The sequence below is a fragment of the Anoplophora glabripennis genome, unplaced genomic scaffold (genome assembly GCF_000390285.2).
Source record: "Anoplophora glabripennis isolate ALB-LARVAE unplaced genomic scaffold, Agla_2.0 scaffold248, whole genome shotgun sequence".
In the NCBI taxonomy this organism is placed as follows: Eukaryota; Metazoa; Arthropoda; class Insecta; order Coleoptera; family Cerambycidae; genus Anoplophora; species Anoplophora glabripennis.
Window position 1 is genome coordinate 131,286 of NW_019416351.1, and position 21,038 is coordinate 152,323.

Genomic DNA, 21,038 nt, shown 5'->3' on the forward strand with positions numbered 1-21,038 from the left:
CGGAGAAAAAATTAAAATATATTCCTACTGACGATTTGTTAAGATTTATAATTTCTCTGTTTCATACAGTACAGTACTTGTCACGGATTTATTGAACTGGAAAATTGCAACGGGTGACAAGAGACTTTGAAATTGGACTAAATTAATAAATTTTCATTCACACTCCGCTGCTGCCAGTACATTTTGATGTAGAATTCGAGAATAATTTAAGCTACAACAGCTTTTAAATTATCTTAATTAAGTAAAACCGCGGTAACGTTTTTTATTAACAGTTCTATTTCCAGGAACGAAGTCCGTAAACAAGTAACTGGGTACTAAGATAAGTTTTAATGACAAATGGAGTCTGCTCATTTATTTTACGTCTATACAGCTGCTTCACTACCGAATAATATATTAAACCCAGTCAAAGATAAAAAGCCAGGATGACTTCTGTCCATAGAAATGAACTTTTGATACAGCTGGCTCTATACATATAGAGCTGAAATGCCACGCATATTTTAATAGAAAATGAGACTCTCATATTCAATGCCTGTGACATGTTGTGGTGTAAATTATAACCAGGAATTACAGTCCTGGAAAAAATCAGGCGAACATGTCTGCAATTTTAATATTATAAGAGACGGTCTTTGGTGCGTTCTAACTAATTTTCGTTAGTTGAAATGTCCATTTTGACCGGTCTATAGTTTCCGAGTTATTATCAAAGTCAAAAAGGTAATTTTTGCTTTGAACGAGTATAACTCATCATCATGCAAATATCTTGAACAGCTCAAATTCAAGAGGATGAATCAAACTAAGAACCGGGATTACAAAAAAACAAATTATTGCCCGTTATCCTTTATTTTTGTGACTAGTAGGTATATACAATTTTATTTCAAAACACGCCGCTTTGTAATAATGAGGACGATACGTACGAAAACCGATGTTGTAAATAAACTGTAAACGCCATTAACTTTTCACTTTTCTTGCTTCATCGCATTATTTATTAAAACCGCCAAATTTTTCACGTGTACATTAAAATTTATACGGGCGCCTCCGCCTAAATGTAGAGTAAACACCCCCGCCCGCTCTCGGTAATAAATCTTTTAAAGTCGCGTTATTATGTGAGGAAACAGTTGAGCGTTCGGCAAAGAAAAAAATTATAAATAGCGCCCTGGAAGGGGTTCCCTGTTACAATAACGGACGTGAAGTGCAAACGTGCGAATCACATGCGAGTTTTCCGAACATTAAATAGGTATGCTGTTACATGAAAATCGATTGGAGGAATATGTGTATCGATTTGTACGTGGGATGCAACGGTCGATTTGTTGCTGCACCGTTGTATCTTGTTGTAAATTGTTCATGTAGTCTTTGAAGACTGGCTTTGTCCGCCTGTTATAAAACAAGCCAAAAAAAAAACATCGCGGTAATACAGGTAATATAATATTGTTTGTTGTAACTAACGATATTATTGTGAGAACGACACTGCGAAATACATATTCCGCCCAGCATTGAATAGACTGGTTTCGAACTAATTACTTCTAATCAATATTTGTTTTATGTAATTGGATGTTTCACTTGATAATTAATAGGAATAGAAAAATATTCAGACATATCCCGTGCTTCGGAAACAACCTTAACTTTCTAGTTTACGTCATGCATCATCTTGTATTGGTTATTTTCTCAAATAGGTATTATCCTACGTCTCCCAATTCCAATACCGATGAAGATTTCGGCTGCTCGTCCTGGGATTACGTATTGTGTTTGAAAATACTATCAGACAACAAGGAGGTTTACCTAGATTTATCAGGCTTTATCGGCGGAAGCCAGGAAAGCCGGGTGTTATAGGGTAGTCGCACGCATTTGTTCCCATACGCGCTGATTTGATCCTAAAGTGATAATGTACTTTTATCACGCCTAAATTACATCCGGTAAATTCCTACAGAGCAGTTAAAACCATAATTCAAAACTGACGAGCGTGAAAACACTTTCTTTCCCTAATAGATATACAGGGTGATTCACAAATGGTGACCAAAAATGAAACCTCGTATTCTTTGATGAATTTTAAGAAGAATATTTCCTAAGTTTTTATTTAGGACGCCTAGTTAAAAAGATACAGGGTGTTAAACTTCAAAATTTATTTTTTATTTTATTTTGGCCATGGTAAATAAGTTTATCGGCATGTCAAAAGTCCAATAATTAATTAAAAGGTAGTTGAAAATATGATAATTGAATTTTTTAAGTTGCGAGACATCGGTTAAAAAAAAATTGTCGAAATTGGTTCATTGAAGCTGAGATAAGTGAAATTTTTCCGAGCGTCGTAGTTTTGAACTCGAGAATTTAGATCGGAGTAGCTGTGTGTTTGCTCCCCCCACCACTGATACCTCATTGATTTCACGCGGTCTTGAATATATTTGAGTGACAGTTTAAATGGGACGCCCGTGATTTGCAAATTTTGAAAATTTATATCTGGAAAGTACTCGGAATAACAAACTTATTGGTTCAAAAAACAGCCCTTATAGTTTTGCTGTAAATAAGAGTTAACTTTAACGGGCTATAACTCCGAAAATAATGGGCGGATCATCAGGTTTTTTTTTAAAATCCTCGTCTTTCCGAGTACTTTCAAACCATATTTTAAAATAAAAAAAAATTTAAAAAAACATTAAATTATTGCAATTGTTTATAAGCGTGAAAATTGCGAAAATGTTTAAACAATCACCACGGCTCACCTAATCGTCCGATTTGAATTTTTCAAAAAGCATTTTAAAGCTTGAGAGCTCTTCTTTTTGTGGTAAAATGTTCAAGTAATCAAATGCTTTAGATTTCTAGAAATTTGATTTTGAAACTTCTTTAATTAAAAAAAAAAATTAAACAATTATTATGTAAAAACTATCGAACCGAATTGGATGAAATGTGGTGTGATGATTTTATGCACTAAGAAGTTGAATAGTATGAAGATCTTAGGTATTATTCAAATAAAGTTGAATGAATGAATGAATGAATAGTTGCTAAGTTGTCGACGAGAAATCCAAGAAAAAAAATATTTTTTTTGCTATTTTTTTATACTTTTTTGCAATAAAAATTAAGCCCACGTTTTTTTTTATTTGCATAGAAAAATTATCATTTCTGATGTTATTAATAAGTATCCTTGAAACATATTTAGTTTTTTTAGTTTATCAGGGGTGGGCTGAGCTTTACAACTTAATACCTAAATTTTTGACACCCTGTATGATAAAGGCTTTAAAATAATAAATCTGGGTAGCTTCAACCTTAGACTAAAAGAAGGTCCTCTCGTTGATTGTCGATAAAATGAACTGTTTACGAGAAAAAGAATAATAAACGAATTCATGTTTTATTTTTAATAAAAAGGCCATGATTCCTATTTTTTTTTCTGTACGAAAAAATTGTATAGGAACTTGCCATCTTATTTTTTCATATTCTATCTGCACCCGAGAGATTTCCCACATTTTCCCGGACACCCCGTATATTTTTTTAGAAAAGAGTAGGACATTTTTTACACAATTTAATATAATCTGGGCAATAATAAGCGGAATGATTAAATTTTGATTATTGACATTTTTTTCGTAGGGCGCTTATTTCTCGAGATATTTGAAAGTTTCAGGTTAAAAAAACACCCATTATATTACTGCTTGTAAATTTGGCTCCTCAAGTCCCAAAAACGGAAAGTGCTGTCGTTAATCCACTTTGCCCATTTACCAACCGCAAACCATTAGCATCAGGTAGGTAAATGATCCCAGTCGTCCTATTAATGGTCCCCGGGGAGTTACGTGAAATTAAAAGGGACGTTTCGCTTTGTACCGACGGGAAACAAAGCAATAAAACAAATGCGGGCTGGTTCATAAAATATTCGTCTCAAGAATATGGGGTTTATAGCCCGGTCAAAATAGACATTTCAAATAACGAAAATTCCGACACAGCTAAATTTTGGTGTGTGGAGACCTTGGGTACACCATTAGAAATAAAGTGTCAAAAGTCCCCATCGATCCCATGTGTGCTAAAAAAGTTATTCGTGGTCAAAGGTCAAAATTTGAGGATTTTTGGATTTTTTTTCGAAAACGGTAAATTTTCAATCACGCAAATGGCTGCGATCGATCCCCCTATGTTTGGAGAACCGAACTAATTTTTTTCCTAGCGCTTAATCCGGTATGGGGTGAAAAATATAGTACGTGGTATTAATTAAGCCTATTCAGTTGCCAGTCAATGTAAGCTTTCCGGTTTGTTTACAAACGCGATCAAATTAATAAGCGGGTTTAAGCAAATTCAATACGGAGAAGCTATGTCTAAAATTAACATCATAAAACCGCTGTATATAATTAAAAAGTGATATCATATTCGCTTTACGGACGATTCGGGGCATGTTCCAAAATGATCGGTTAATTAAGCTGACCCTGAACTCCCGACGCATAGCGACATAAATATCAAATAACACATTAATTGCGTAAAACGTGTTTCATTCGTATCCTACCTATTCAAGAATAATTAATTGAAAACCCTTTCCCGGCAAGTAATTTGTGGGCGGTGAGGTCGTCGTAGGAGAAATAAATCAACGATTTGATTTCATTACATCACCTATATGTGTATTATAGTGAGTCGCCGAATATTGATTCGATCACTTTTACTGCCCTTCTATTGGAAATCCACGGAGGGTGGAAAATTCTATCCGTAGCCCACGGCTAGAGGGACCGCGCCCAATAATGAAAAGTCAACAATTGGCTACTTGACCCCTGCATTCAAAAAAGGGCCCGAAGATCTCTACCGGTGTCTGGAATATCCGCACACATTATAGGCTTGATCAGGAATGCACTGCAACATGCAGGCATAGACCAAGCAAATTAATTTTTTACTCGAAAAAAGTCCTATCCGCGAGATTATTGTAAAATTCTCTAAAGGAACATAATAAAAAACATCTCTCGTCTCGCGAGTCAAAAACTTTTATTAGCTAACTTTTCTATTTAAACAAATAAGTGAGGAAAACAGTTTTTTCACGAATGTATAAATCATTAAATACTTTACAGCACTATACTTTCTCTAAACTGACAGATAAATAGGTCTTTTTTAATATGCAACAATTTATTTTTTATTGTTTTTGATAATTCTTCAAAATATGCCAATAATATTGCTACTGGTATCCAGCTGTCTGCCAATATATTCATTATAATTATTGTTTATATCACAAGAGGCACAACGTTAAGTTATTAAGCCAGGTTATCGAAATTAAATAGATGTGGTCTCGTGGCTTAAAGCGTTACGCGTTGTCCTACTAATCTAAAGGTTCGGGGTTCGATCCCTGATGAGGTACGGTTTTTTTTCAATTAATATAATATTTCGAATGTAATTTTTCATAGTCCACATTTCAAGACAAATATTTCTGCACAAGTTGCAGGTCACGAAGTGAATAATTTCTCACAGTGTTGCCAAATATCTGCTGATTCGAGGCGCGCTAGATTGCTTGTTAAATTCTGCCAGAAAATCGTGAAATATAAAATACAGATAAGTAGGTATAAGACCAAGCAAATTAAATTTTTTACTCGAAAAAAGTTCTATCCGCTAGATTATTGTAAAATTGTCTAAAGGAACATAATACAAGACATCTCTCATCTCGTGAGTCAAAAACTTTTATTAGCTAACTTTTCTATTTAAACAAATAAGTGAGGAAAACAGTTTTTTCACTTTGCAGGGAAAACCATCAATTTTAGCGAAAAGTGACTTGCATACAGCTTGTAGGGAGTAAAATTATCTACAAAATGAGACTTGTTAAATTGAAATCGATTAATAAACAAAAAAGTTATTGCAAAAAACAAGAAAAGTGCCCATTTTTTAATTTGTTTATAACTATCGCATTTATTGTTAAAATTTTATAAAACCTATGACACGGTGAAGGTTATCTCATACTTTAAAAGTGTGACAAAAGTGGGCGCTGTAGGTGCAATAGTTTTCGCACAATTCAATTTGTTTATAACGGAGGTTCCAAAAGTTATGAACTCCAAGCCCCTGCACAGGCGTTAATTTTCAACCAAGCATGATTCTGAAAGTGTCATTTTAATCTTAACTAAGCGACCTATTAAAAATTTCCCCTGTTTTTTGACATTAACATTCTCAAATTGTGCATTAAAAAACCGTGCGTTTTTCGCTTTTAAACAATTTGAATAACATTGTTGCTATTTATGCTATCTCACCGAAAATAGGTGCAATGGATAGCTGGCAAAAAATACAGTTTTAAAATAAAAAAAGTACAATCTACGACCAACAGGAGCCAAGATAAGATTTTTTTTTAAATCGTAGCGCAATTGTTTATAAATATTAAGACTTTTTCGCAAAATTTCAAATTATTATTTATTGTTAAAAGATTTAAAAAAGAAAAAAAATAATGCGGTCGGTAAAATTACAATGTTAACTTCTTGAAATTTTAATATATAAAGTTTTTTTTATTATATGTATTTATTACTAATTTTATACAAAAACATAATCAAAATTAATTCAAAAAATATTAATCACAACCATTTTCAATAATATCTAGATATAACGCAATATAATACAACAATTTAAAATTTAAAAATTTTTCTATTTTTATGAGAAATAATAATTTGAAAATAAGTTATGAATTTTTACTTTAATTTTACATTTAAATCGTAATTAAATAGAAGTGGATCTTATTTGTGGAAGGGCGAAATGGGCGGTGACTATTAGACGCCTTCATTATAGCCATTTTTTTCTATCACACGGATTTCTATTACTTTCTTTATCGCTCTCACGTAATGGCCGATGAACCATGGGGACTTTCCGACCCTGTATATTTTTAAAAGTAAGGAATATTTGTGTTCGGGTACACTGTTTATTTTATTTGTTTCATTCAAAGTTTTTTAAAACAATCGTTTTTTCATAAAAATCTTAATAATCTTTTAGTCGATTTTCTTGAAATTTGACAGTGTTATTTATGGTAGAAAGGGGTTAGATTAAAATTATTAAGTCCAGTGGCGGGCCAGGGGGCACCTTAACCTATATTTTTGACAAAAAAAGTGGGCCACTGTCATTTTTAAAAACATATATAATTTTTCGCATTAAGCAACTAAAAATACAATATTTTTGTTTCTTGAATTTTTTTCGTATCGTGCTTCCTTTTTGGAGAAAAAAAAAGAAAAATCACTTTATTGCATGTCTATGATGGACATCAAAAAAAAAAAAACATTTAAAAATTAACACAAACATTTTTTTAGCTAGCATATGGAAAAAAGTAACAGGTACACCCCAGTTTTTGATAGTTTGGTAGTTTTTAATTTTTTATTATGTTGTCCCAGGGATATGCAATAAAGTGATTTTTATTTTGTTTTCTCCAAAAAGGAGGCAAGATACGAAAAAAATTCAAGAGACAAAAAAGTATTTTTAGTTGCTTAATGTAATGCGAAAAAAATTATAAAAGTTTTAAAAAAGTCAGTGGCACACATTTTTTTTATCAAAAATATTGGTGCCCCCAGGACGCCACTGGACTTAATAATTTTTATTTGTGTTATGTTACATTTTGATTGCAGACATTTCCTCTACATTCTTCCATAAATAAGTTGAAATTCTTTCAATTTTGTATCTGTTTTCGTGGCTAATAATGTTTAATTTGTTCCCAGATGTCAAAAAACCATCCAAGTACGCCATGTCTGTGCAAATACAACAGAATATAAACAAGATGCTGTTGGTGATATCGTCGGTTTTCATAGCATTAAACTTTCCAAGGTAAACATTTTTTCATTCGTGTACTGTTGTTTAATTGCGAAGATATGTTGCGCCATTGCCACCTATATTTTGAAGTATCGCGTGACGTCACAACAGTGGTGATACATTGCCACCACTGTCATTAGACACCAAGTGACGATAAAACGAAACCTGCTTTTATCTAGACAAATTCAGTAAAATCAAGTACTCCTATCAATCACAATTGATCCCCACTGCTAGTGACGTCATTGAATAATAGCGATTTAGTTGTCAACCCTTATAGGTGGTAATTTCAGCTGTATATACTTTAAAACTGTCCCTATTGAACATATTTCGTTGCAGCTATCTGCTGAGGCTCTGCGGCTACTTCGAGGAAATGCTGGAAGAGTACACCATAAAGAACCTGGGCTGCGCCCAGATGTTCGCCATGCTGCTGTACTACACCAACTTCAGCATCAATTTCCTGCTTTACACCATGTGCGGCGAGACCTTTAGGCTCTGTTTAAGAACACTATTCAAGAAAATGATTTACAAGATAATGAACATGAATAAATAAACGAATCCAGTAGTGGGCCTAGTACGTGTATAGTCAATAAATAAATCAGATTTTTGTATGTTTGTATATTGACTGTCAATGATGAATTTGTGTATCGGGGCCCATGCGTGCGCAGAAGGATCGTTACATACACGGTGAGATTTGTCCGAATAATAAGTCGAGGGTGTGTGGTGTCCTTTAGAGTCATATTTGTAACATATACGTAACAAAAAAAAAGGATAGAAAGGAGATATTGATTTGTTACATCCTTATATTATGTACTGATCCTTCTGTTTTATATACTCGGCAACAAAATTAAGGGAGCAGGAATATTTCCAATTTTTTTTTAGTGATTTCTTAAAGGCTGCAAATTTGTGAATAATGGTCGTATCGACAAATAAAAAAGGCATTTTAAAGCTTGAAGATTCCAGCTTTGAAATCTCGAGATGAAAAATTTTTTTGATTTTTTTCTCGATACGACCTTTATTCACGAAGTCACAACCTTTCAAAAATCTCTAAAAAAATTTGGGAATTTTTCTGCTCCCTCAATTTTATTGCCAAGTTTATGAACCCTGTTAATTAAGCAGAAAAATTATCGTATATAAATGTGTATATACCAGTACATTGTATTTTATCATAAACTTTTTTGATGAAATATATTTTAGCAAAATATTAAACGCTTTTTCTTGAATGTAGTTAGAGAAGGTCAAGTCGCGCTTGAAGCGAATTTTTTGTGAGGAAAAACGAGGGCGAAGTAAACAATGTTAATTGAAAAATATGTTTTTTATATATTCACGCACTCAAGGTTTTATTACAGGACTAACGGGCATGTAGAAAAAAAATGTTTTCTCTAGAAAGTAGGTGAGTACAAAACACGTCGAGTTTTATCAAGGACATCGATTTGTTTTAATTGTTCTTGTAAGTGCTTTCACACAAATACTTTTCCTTTCACTTCCAATTTTACCTCGAAACAAACACGTTTGAGGATATAAAAAATATCCGTCTATTAATTACTCTAAAATCCTCAAAATATTGTTGTCAAGAACATTTCCATCTTCCACCCCCCAATTCCAGGTTACGTAGGTAGGTATATACATATTTTGCTCCTTTTACTCTCGCGTACAGTTCATTGTCATCATCGAGTCAAGGCATTTCAATTTCCCTCCCCGTCTGAATAAATGAGACGTTATCTCTTTGCAAACAACGTAACTAACTGCAGCCAGGGATTACGGACTATTATATTCGAGTCACAGGTTCCCACCCTCCAGACGAAAGGACAAAAAAACTTTCAGTGATATTTTTAACAAAATAAGAAACAAAATCTTTGAAGAGACGAGGTAAACAGCTGCATAAATGAAGATCGACGGTGCCTCGAAATAACAATTTTAACTTTCAAGACTTTTAACAGACGTAGAATTAATTTATTGTAACGTATTTATAACTGTTGAAAATGTTTTTTAACAGTTTGGCCGCCGCCGTCGCCGTCAGCGTGGTTATCCTGAAGTACAGTAATTTAATTAGGTTTTCTCGTACGTGAAACTCGAACTATTTGTTACAAGATTCATCGATCCCATAAACTAAATAGTCGAAGTTTTAAAGCTCCCATCCGTACGAATGTCGTTAGTTATCCAGTTTCGTCTCTCAAGTCGATAACCAATCCAGAATAATAAATATTTGCGAAGTTGGAAGATTCGTTTTTATTTCTTTTAATGTTTTCGGGTAGTTTTATTTCAAGTAGAAAAAGAACAATCCCGATTACTTCGAAAGTATTATATTAGTTTATTGAAGAACTTTTAACAACCCTACATGCATTGTCCCACGTGCATTGCATTGATTATTTACTGCGAAGTGGAACAAAGAAGAAGAAGAAGGAGAAGGCAAGGGAGAGGAAGAATAAAACGACGAAGAATTAGATGAAGAAGAATCAAATTCCGATGATAGTTTTTGTAATTTTGACTACACTGAATCGAATTTAAAATCTTCAGTTTTCGATAATTCTTCAGTAACTCATAAAAGGAAATCGTTTTAGGAAAAAATGACACTTGTTTGGACCGGAGTGTTAGCCCAAAGCTTTGTAAAAAGACGGCAGCCATTTTGGTTCTTCGTATATACAAAAAAAAAAAAACAAAAAATTTACATTTTATATGGGGTATACTATACAATACAGGGTGTTAATTAAGTATGTACAATAAATTCAACAGACGATTATTTGAGTGCTTATAAGACAAAAAGTTTATAGAAACATTGGTCCGCAGACGCTTCGTCTTCAAGATACAGGGTGTTAAAAAATTATAGAAAAAACATTTTTTTGTACATTTCCTAGCACTTTTTCGTGAATTTTTGCTATTATTGACCTGTTTTTTTTTTGAGGTTAGGAAATTCCTGCGATGTGATAGCTCAATTCTGACACCGGATTAGTGATCAGGAGCCAAAAATACTACGGATAACACATGTCGCATGAAAAGTACAGACAACTTTTTTTTTGTGTGGCTGTTTGTAATTAAATATTTTCTGGCATAAAAATAAAATCAAAATTTATGTTGAACATACACCCTAAACCAACCCTGACGGTTTGTCGCAATCAATTTTTGCTTGCGTCAGTTGTGATTGATGTAAAAATGACAGAATTTTTGACAGCAAATTCAAAGAATTTTCATGACCCATTTATCGGAACGATAAATTTCCATTACTTTTTCTAATATTTTGCCAATAAGCATTTTTCACTCTCTCGAATAAAATGTAGAAATCTAGTAAACGTAGCGTTATTTTTCCAGCATCTGCCCAATCTTTCTTTCAAACGCTTTTATATACAGGGTGTCCCAAAATTAATGCAACAAAGTTTAGTCACAGATTATTAAGACAAATTTAGGAGACCCGTATTTTTTATTTGTGCCCTCCTTTTTCGGAGTTACAGCCCCCTGAAATCCGCCACAAGAATAGTATTTCTTTTTATATCTCAGAACCATGTTGTACGAGAATCATTAAATTTGGGACACAGGGATTTTATGACATGTGGAATCTGACAGTGCCGCGCTTTTTGGCGGGGAACCCACTTAAGATAATTTTTCGTGAGCCCCCATGTCTTTGGAGCCAAAAAAAATTACTACTAGTCCACTAGACAACCATCGAATTTAGAACATTTTATTTCCTCTTGACATTTTTTCCGTGAAACGCAATGTTTTCGAGAAAAATGGAAAAATGTAATCGGATGTATATCGTGATTCGTGATTCATATAATATATTCATATTCTACATATTAATCGTAGGTGGCTGGCCATTCGATCACGTTTTGCTATTTTTGATATCAAGAGAAAAAAAAGTTTCTAAATTCGATGGCTTTCGAGCGGACTAATAATTTTAAAGAAATTTAAATATGCGACTAATTTTTTTTTCTCCAAAGATAAGGGGGCCCACGAAAAAGCGTCTTAAGGAGGTTCCCCGCCAAAAAGCGTAGCGCTATCGGATTCCACATGTCAAACTCGATTGGCTCCATTTCGGCTGACCTTGAATCACACCGACGCCGAACACAACTCCCTGTGACACCCTATACCTTTCCTATACTCTGGGTCCGCCAGTTACGTCAATTTAGGCGTAATTCAATCACAAAGTTTCGCCCCGCTCCGCCCCCCCGATTACCGCCAAACAACACGTTTTATGACTGCTCCAGACAGCTCCCATTTCGCAGTCTATTCTTTCCGATGCAAACAAACCGTTTGTCCGGTTAAGGCTCTGCGACGGAAAACACCGTCGAATTACGGCCGCACGCCAAACAAGGCGAGCCCCTTAATCGAAAGGAAACTCCCCCGTCGTTTATTATCGAACCCGTGTCACGAGTCCGACGCATAAATTTCCTCGTAATCTACCTCTCAGCCCGTCGATATAGATGAGTTATAACGCCCGGGGGTGACATTAGAAAAACAGGCGGTGTTCCTAAAAATAAAGACTCACCTTTGTTTTCCCAGAGCCGGTCGGGCCTACCAGCATAAGCCCGTGCCGCACGACCGTCGTCTCGTACAGCTGGATGACCTTCTTCACGTAATCTTGAAAGGAAAATGATTACTTAGGCAGGTCAAAGATAACGTAGGTCCTTAGCAAGGATATACTGGGTAAAGGGTGCGTTATTACCTTCGAGAAAGTTAATAAAAAATATTCATGTTAAGAGTTCCACGCACGAACAGTTTGTCTCCCGTCGTACATATCCGAATATTTGCGCGAGAAAGTTTTATTCTGGTCCATAAAAGTTGGACATAAAAAGACGAAATAAGCGAGCTTCTGTACTCGGAGATTTTTTTTATAGAAAAGTTTATAGATTTTGAGGTCAGAAAATATGTGTAACATGCGCAACCACCAGCGTTTTGAGATATACAGGGTGTCCCAAAAGTATGGAAATAGCACAATAACTTTCGAAAAATTCATTTTGAGGAAAAATGATTCAGACAAAAAATTTAGGATTTTTCCCTGGCTATTCAATGGCGACCCTAGATTTGACCTTGACCTTGACCTTTAAGGTTATTTCAAGGTCAAGTTAATTTTTTCATATGGGATGCCCTACTTTTGACCCCGGAAATGAAAAGAGCGGAAAATTTTACAGTCCAGATATGTCCTTGACCATTTTCCAAGATGGCGGATCCAAGATGGCGGACGCGATTCCAAAAAATTAACCGATTTACGCTAAATTTGGTATAGGGGGGTTTTTGGGGTCACTGACTACGAATCTGAAATCTGTTTTTGAAGAATTTTAGTCCAAGATGGCGGACGCGATTTCAAAAATCAACCGATTTTTGCCAAAATTTATATAGTGCGGTTTTTGAAGGTGAAGGTCACGGTCAAAGCAAGGGTCACCGTCAGATAGCCAGGGAAAAATCCTACAACGTTAGTTATGGTAATTTTTTTTACAACCCGTTGTTTTCAAGACAGCGCACCAAACCATGCGTGACCTTGATTTGACCTTTAATGACCATCAGAGGTCAAATTCGGAAAATGGTCAAGGACATATTTGAATAAAATTTTCCGCACTTTTCATTTCTGGGGTCAAAAGTAGGGCATCCCATTTGAAAAAATTAACTTGACCTTGAAATAACCTTGAAGGTCAAGATCAAGGTCAAATCTAGTGTCACCATTGAATAGCCGGGAAAAAAATCCTAAATCTTTCGTCTGAATCATTTTTCCTCAAAATGCATTTTTCGAAAGTTATTGTGCTGTTTCCATACTTTTGGGACACCCTGTAGATAAATATAGATGAATTATCGCGTTTTTTGATCAAAAACTGCCAGTATCTCAATAAAGATACATTTTTTCAAAAACGAGTTTCATATAAAAATTGTTCGAAATTTAATTTTCTAAAAAATTGCTCCTATAAAAAATTTCGACTTTCCCAACAGTTTTCATGTATATTTTCAAAAAAGTACAGATTATGGTTAAAATTAATGTTTTAGAGCCAAAGTAATGGTCATTTCATTTTTAAATAACATGTGAATTAAAGAAAAGAAAATTGCGGAAAATTCTTGGAAAATCATATATTTTTCCGAGGTTTGCATATTTATGAGCATCAAACGTATCATTTTATAGGTTTTCGAATTAATTATGCTCTTTTTAATATTTTTCAGAAAAATCTGTTTTTAAAAAACCTAGATATGCAAGTCCATAAAAAATTGTTAAAAATAATAAATAAAAAAAATATTATATTGATCTAATTTTTTTATATTATACCTTTGCAACTCCAGAAAATTCTTTCTTATTGTCATCAAATTTAAATTTTCAATTTTATTACATTACAAATTTTTAGTNTCCAAGATGGCGGACGCGATTTCAAAAATCAACCGATTTTTGCCAAAATTGATATAGTGCGGTTTTTGAAGGTGAAGGTCACGGTCAAATCAAGGGTCACCGTCAGATAGCCAGGGAAAAATCCTACAACGTTAGTTATGGTCATTTTTTTGCAACCCGTTGTTTTCAAGACAGCGCGCCAAACCATGCGTGACCTTGATTTGACCTTTAATGACCATCAGAGGTCAAATTCGGAAAATGGTCAAGGACATATCTGAACGTAAAATTTTCCGTTCTTTTCATTTCCGGGGTCAAAAGTAGGGCATCCCGTTTGAAAAAAATAACTTGACCTTGAAATAACCTTGAAGGTCAAGATCAAGGTCAAATCTAGTGTCACCATTGAATAGCCAGGAAAAAAATCCTAAATCGTTTTACTGAATCATTTTTCCTCAAAATGCATTTTTCGAAAGTTATTGTGCTGTTTCCATACTTTTGGGACACCCTGTAGATAAATATAGATGAATTATCGCGTTTTTTGACCAAAAACTGCCACTATCTCAATAAAGATACATTTTTTCAAAAACGAGTTTCATATAAGTTGTTCAAAATTTAATTTTCTAAAAAATTGCTCCTATAAAAAATTTCGACTTTCCCAACAGTTTTCATGTATATTTTCAAAAAAGTACAGATTATGGTTAAAATTAATGTTTTAGAGCCAAAGTAATGGTCATTTCATTTTTAAATAACATGTGAATTAAAGAAAAGAAAATTGCGGAAAATTCTTGGAAAATCATATATTTTTCCGAGGTTTGCATATTTATGAGCATCAAACGTATCATTTTATAGGTTTTCGAATTAATTATGCTCTTTTTAATATTTTTCAGAAAAATCTGTTTTTAAAAAACCTAGATATGCAAGTCCATAAAAAATTGTTAAAAATAATAAATAAAAAGAATATTATATTGATCTAATTTTTTTATATTATACCTTTGCAACTCCAGAAAATTCTTTCTTATTGTCATCAAATTTAAATTTTCAATTTTATTACATTACAAATTTTTAGTTTTTAATATTCAAAGTAAAAAAAATTCAAACAGGTTTTTCTGGAAATTATTAAAAAAAAACTATGAATTTGATGCTGATAAATATTCAAACCTCGGCAAACTATACAGGGTGATTCATAAATGGTGACCAAGTTTACATAAATACATGTGTCCAATTTCAAATTACTTCACTTAATAGTTTTTAAATTATTTAAAAAAATTAAAAACATTTTTCGTATCTTTTTCACGAAGCGTCCTAGATAGAAACTTTACAGGAAAGACTCCTCTTAAAATTCACCAACGAATACGAGGTTCCATTTTTGGACATCATTTGTGAATCACCCTGTATAAGATTTTTCGAGAATTTTCCGCATTTTTCTTTCCTCTAATTCATCTTTGTTATTTAAAAATGGATCGACCATTATTTTGGTTCCAAAACATTAATTTTCACATAATCCGTACTTCATTTAAAAAATATACGTGAAAACTATCGTTAAAATCGAAATTTTTCATAGGAGCAATTTTGCAGAAAATTTAATTTTGAACAAATCTCAGAGTAAAAAAACTTCGCTCATTTTTTCCTTATTTTCCTGGACTTTTCCGTATTCAGTGAAAATGCAAATAAGTCTAGAAGGTTTTCATTATTTTTTCTTGTAATTCGCATCAACAACACGACAAAAAAATTAAAGGAAATTATAAAGCCTCAAAAAGCTTAAATAAAACAAAAAATCGATCACAACTTTCTTGCAGCTTTTTCAAAAAAATTAAACATTAAAGACCATCACAGATCCTTATAAAAGAGTAGGTTTCAATTTAACTGCTCATTAATTGCGAGTTCTTTATTTCATGGCCTTACGAGGTGTTCTCCAAGGATCGACCTTGGGCCTATAACTATTTAACATGTTTATTAATAACATTGTCAGTAGCTTAAATGTTTTTTTTTTTAGTATAGCTTGGTCCAGTTATTATTGTTAATAAACTGAAGACATGAAAGAAGAATAATAGATATTATGAAGCCTTACAACAAAAAATCGATCACAACTTAAAAAGTTGCAGCTTTTTCAAAAAAAATATACAGCTTAACATTATTAAGTCATTAAAGAACCTTATAAAAGGGTAGATAGTGTGGTTTCAATTTAATTTTTCATTAATTTTCACGGTCTTATCAGGTGTTCCCCAAGGATCGATCTTAGGCCTACGGTTATTTAACATGTTTATTAACAACATTGTCATTCATTTTTGCAGATGACAAGATAATTTAGCCCTCATAAATGATTACAATCCACGTGACCAGCAACTTTGTCCCGAGTTTCGCCAATTAAATTTCGATAAAATAAAAAAAGTTGTTAAACAAATAAGATCAAGATTACATAAAAATACAACATTGTGTTTCACCGGCTGCGATTGGTGTAATTTTTCACGACATTTTATTCAACCAATCGACGATCGCATTACCTCGAGCGTACACGCAACGGTTTGTCATTGTTCACTGTAAACGAATTATTAATTTATTTGGGGATTTTTAGTTGACAGTGCCAATAGTGTAGTGTTGGTCGCCTAACCTCGGCAGTCATGTGACTTGTATTAATCACTAATAAAACTCATTATACGAACAATACAAAACCAAATAGGTCATATTTCTTGTATTTTTCCTTTCAACATATCTAAATTTTCGCGAACTCTCGAAAACCGACGTAAAGAACAATTTTTGATGCATCAAAAGATCGTAACATTTCAAGGGACGAGTAAGACAAGGGCCCTTATCGCCTCAGACATATTTCCGTTTCAACCGAGAGAGGAAAGGCCGGCGTCGACCCGCGAATATTTCAAGCACTTACCGTTGACGTCGTCCTGCCCCAGTTTGAGGCACGACGCTCTGATCGACTGTTCGAGCACCCCGTAATCGATGGCTTCCTCCACCATACGCGGGAACAGGTCGGAAACTATACCTGAAAAGTTATAAAAGTTCCCATGTACCAGCTGCGAAAGACACGTTGAAGGTTAACACAATTATCCACAATTATCCCGCTCGTATGGCACCGTCAGAGATAGCCGCAATTCAATGGCGTGCCAAGCGGGTCAACCGAGACATGGGCGAGCCGCCGTCTCAGAATGCTTTTCACGTTCACGTCAAGTTAGTATACTGTTGCCTTGTTATCGTGCGGATGTCGCGTAAGTAAGCGGGCTCTATAATTCAATCAATTGGTAGAAGAGCTTTCAAAAAATACCGCCTGGAAACAAAAAATATGGTGATATAGGAAAAAAAATTCTAAGGTATTGTTTTTTTCCTGTGGCGCCTAAACGGCGAAGTTAACCTAAAAAATTCACAAAAAAAAAACGGTTTTTCGCTAATAAAAAAAAACTTGAACTCTAATCGAAGAAAGTTAAATGAGAAAGTTGTAGCTATTTAAAAAAACCTATCGATTCGTATTTTTAAATATATCGATTGCTATATTACTTTTCGAGATATATCGAAAAAACCGTTAAAAATCGCAAAAAAATTGCCTCTTTTTAAATTAAAATATATTAAAAATTTTTCGAGTTATATCGATTTTTCGAAAAAAAGGTCATTTCGAAAATCGGCTCTTGCTCGACGAATAGTCGTAGAGAAACGAATCAGGGCTCATTTTTTCCTTAAGAGTTGTACATTCATGGTAAAAAAGAGTGATACCGATTTTATTAATATTTCAAGTGTCCAAAGATGACTGAAAAAACTAAAAATTTTTTGGTCGCGTTTTTCTTGAATATCTAGGAATCGATTACTGGCGTTTTTACGCGAGTTAAAAAAAAAACGTTACTCTACGATCTTCTGGAGCCGATATAATTTTTTTTCAAAAAAGGCAAAAGTGGATAAAACGAACCACAGTATTTTTTTATTGAAAATATAAGTCTTCAACTTCAATCTCTGTAAGAATGGACGCTGTGGAATCAAAAAAAAAAAATATCTCGACTCCAGAAGGTCGTAGAGCAAGTTTTTTTTTTTAAATTCGCGTAAAAATGCCAGCAATCGATTCCTGTAATAAACATTATCGAGAAATGAAAATCGAGAAAAATGAGCCCTGATTCGTTTCTCTACGACTATTCGTCGGGCAAGAGCCGATTTTCGAGATGACCTTTTTTTCGAAAAATCGATATAACGAAAAATTTTTAATAATTTTTAATTTCAAAAAAACGCAGTTTTTTGCTTACCAACATGCTGCTACATTTACAGCAAATAACAAGTTTCAAAACCTTAATTTTGCAAGAGATACAAGAAAAACAAAAAAAAAATCGATTTTTGACGTTTTTTTCGATATATTTCGAAAAGTAATGTAGCAATCGATATACATATTTAAAAATACGAATCGATAGGTTTTTTATGGCTACAACTTTCTCAATTAGCATTTTTTCGATTAGAGTTCAAGTTTTTTTTTTATTAGCGAGCGAAAAACAGTTTTTTTGACTTTCATGAATTTTTTAGGTTAACTTCGCCATTTATGCGCCAAAAGAAAAGACATTTCCTATATCGCCATATTTTTTGTTTCCAGGTGGTATTTTTTGTAAAAACATTAGGCCGTGACAGATTAATTGGACTACTATAGCAAATAGGCAACCAGCAATGCATTTTTATAGATTTTCTTACACAGTTTGCCTAAATATGAATTAATGCACAAATAACAGACTTTCCTCCATTTTAAGACAGTTTTTCTATAAAATGGACCTGGTTTGAAACTCAAATTACTTTTTGTTGTAAAGAAATTTGTAATTTGCTGCTTTTGAACATCGTAAATTACAAATATCTTTACAACTAAAAGTAATGTAAGTTTCAAACCAAGTCCATCTTACAGAAAATCTGCGTTAGAATGGAGGAAAGTCCGTTTTTCGTGCATTAATTCATATTTAGACAAACTGTGTAAGAAAATCTATAGAAACGTATCGCTGGTTGGCTATTTGCTATAGAGCCCTCTGAATTCCAATCCGTTGGTGTTTATGGTGGTGCATTGTAGACAAATTCAGTGATTTAGTCAGTTTAGTCAGTCTTTAGTCGTAAACAACATTCATTCAATTAAATCCCACTCACCGTTAAACAAAATCAAATCATCCTTGAGGAACTTGGGCACGTTGACGTCCCTCAACGCCCTCAACACGATCTGCCTCTCGTCCATGTTCGGTTTCTCGCGCTTCAGGTTCCCCGCCACCGCTATCACCGTCTTGACGGCTCGCATCCCGAAATCGTAGTGGTCCTGGCTGCTCAGCTGCTCGGAACTCAGCTTGAACGTGGTGGTTATCTTGTTGGCCAGCTGCTTGGCGTTGCTGAACCCGAACGAGAAGAGCGATATCTCCGCGATCAGCGTGTAGTTGGGCACCATCATCGACACCGGTCTGAACAGCGCCTTGAGGTTATCGGGGAGCTCGGTGCGGCCGGCGTAGCCGGGGTTCATGGTGATGAAGACCGCGCACGACTGCTTGAGGACTATCTCGCTCCCCTCGAAGAGGAAGCGGTCCAGGCACGCCTGTTGCGCCTTCTGGATCGTGGCTATCTGCTGCGCTACCTGCGGAGAGACATTTTGGACAGTTTGGTGCGTCGATAAATCGATCCGATCGGTGCTTACCACAGAGAGCACCTCGATGTCTATCCTGTTGAACTCGTCGAAGCAGGCCCAAGCTCCCGAACTGGCCAGACCCTTGAAGAACTTGCCCATGGCCATGAAGTCCAACTGGTCGGAGCAGTTGAAGACGACGCACTGGATGGCCATCGCCTTGGCCAGGTCCTTGGTCGTTTCGGTTTTCCCGGTACCCGCGGGACCGGCGGGAGCGCCGCCGAACTTGAGGTGAAGGGCCCCGGTTAGGGTCAAATAGCACCTGTCGGTTAAAGGAGTTATGACCAAACGTCCGCTGTTGCCCAGATACTCGTATCCGTATTGGAACTCCGCGTTGACGGCTCGAACTTTCATGTCTTCTCCAACCCAGTAATACCTGAAAAAAAAAAGAAGATGAGTCAACGTCAGCAAAACTAGTTTGAAACGAGCACCAACCTGAGCTGGCTGATCCAGTCGAAGTCGTTCACGTTGAAGATATGCGAATCCACCAGATTCTGGGTCACGTCCCTGGAGTGAACCTCTATAACGATAAGGGCCGAGAGGATCTCCCTCTGGAGGAAAGTCAGGGAACCCTTGACCAAACTCCTCAGGTCGTCCAGGTTCACCAGGAGGACCTTCTCCAGGAAGTAATCCAGGGATTCCGTCCTGATGCCGGTCTCGACGCCGGCGGTCCAGTACGCCTGGCTGCAGGCGATGACCACCTGGCCGGGCCAGCAGAGGACCCAGGCCTTGCGCTCCTTTCCGTCCATGTCGTCCAGGGACTTGCCGAGCGTTGTGCGTACCGTGTTCTTCATGGAGCTCTCCACCAGGACCAGCCATTTCTCCACGTTGCCCTCGGGGTAGAGTTTCGGTTCCAGGGACACGCACTCCTCTTCGGCGGAGAACATTTCGGTGATTTGTAGGTCCGATTCGAACGTTAACTGGAAGGAATTGAAAATATTTACGGTACAGTTACGAGCCACATTTGGTGGTACGTACCCTCGCGATATTTTCGAAGCACTTCCTCAGGTGAGGCTGCACGGCCAGCGGGTTCCTGGCTTGGGAGAGGATCTCCAGCAACTCGTCGTCGCTGAGGAAGTACAGTCGCGGGAACACGGTACGTTTGACCTCCAGGTATTCGGATAGGCCTTTCTGGACCACCTGGAGGATGTGGTTGCAATCCCTGAGACTTTCCAACAGCGCCCTGTCCCCGCAATACTCTATAATCTGGATTACAAAAAAAAAAAGGTAAACGTCACAATATAATCAGAATGTTACTTCTTTTTTACTTACATTCGGAGTGTCGTGCGCGTTCCTCATAATCCTTCGCCACGTCCTTTCCATCGAGTTGTACTTCTTGCTCTCCACCGGTAGCTGCTTGGTTATATCCGCGCTGGTAAAGATAGGCTCCAAGTACATCCATTGTCTATAATTAAC

The 21,038-nt window shown here is 35.5% G+C and overlaps 1 protein-coding gene across 1 annotated transcript in view; it reads right to left on the minus strand.

Moving 5' to 3' along the window:
• Positions 1-21,038, minus strand: part of LOC108908603 (dynein heavy chain 1, axonemal-like) — a 90,238-nt gene that overhangs the window by 37,452 nt on the left and 31,748 nt on the right. The window contains exons 18-24 of the mRNA XM_023454208.1: positions 20,895-21,027; positions 20,601-20,828; positions 20,058-20,542; positions 19,635-19,998; positions 19,103-19,574; positions 16,881-16,991; positions 12,182-12,273 (exon numbers count right to left, since the gene is read on the minus strand). Coding sequence (XP_023309976.1) covers positions 12,182-12,273; positions 16,881-16,991; positions 19,103-19,574; positions 19,635-19,998; positions 20,058-20,542; positions 20,601-20,828; positions 20,895-21,027 — 1,885 coding nt within the window. The remainder of the gene's footprint in view (positions 1-12,181; positions 12,274-16,880; positions 16,992-19,102; positions 19,575-19,634; positions 19,999-20,057; positions 20,543-20,600; positions 20,829-20,894; positions 21,028-21,038) is intronic.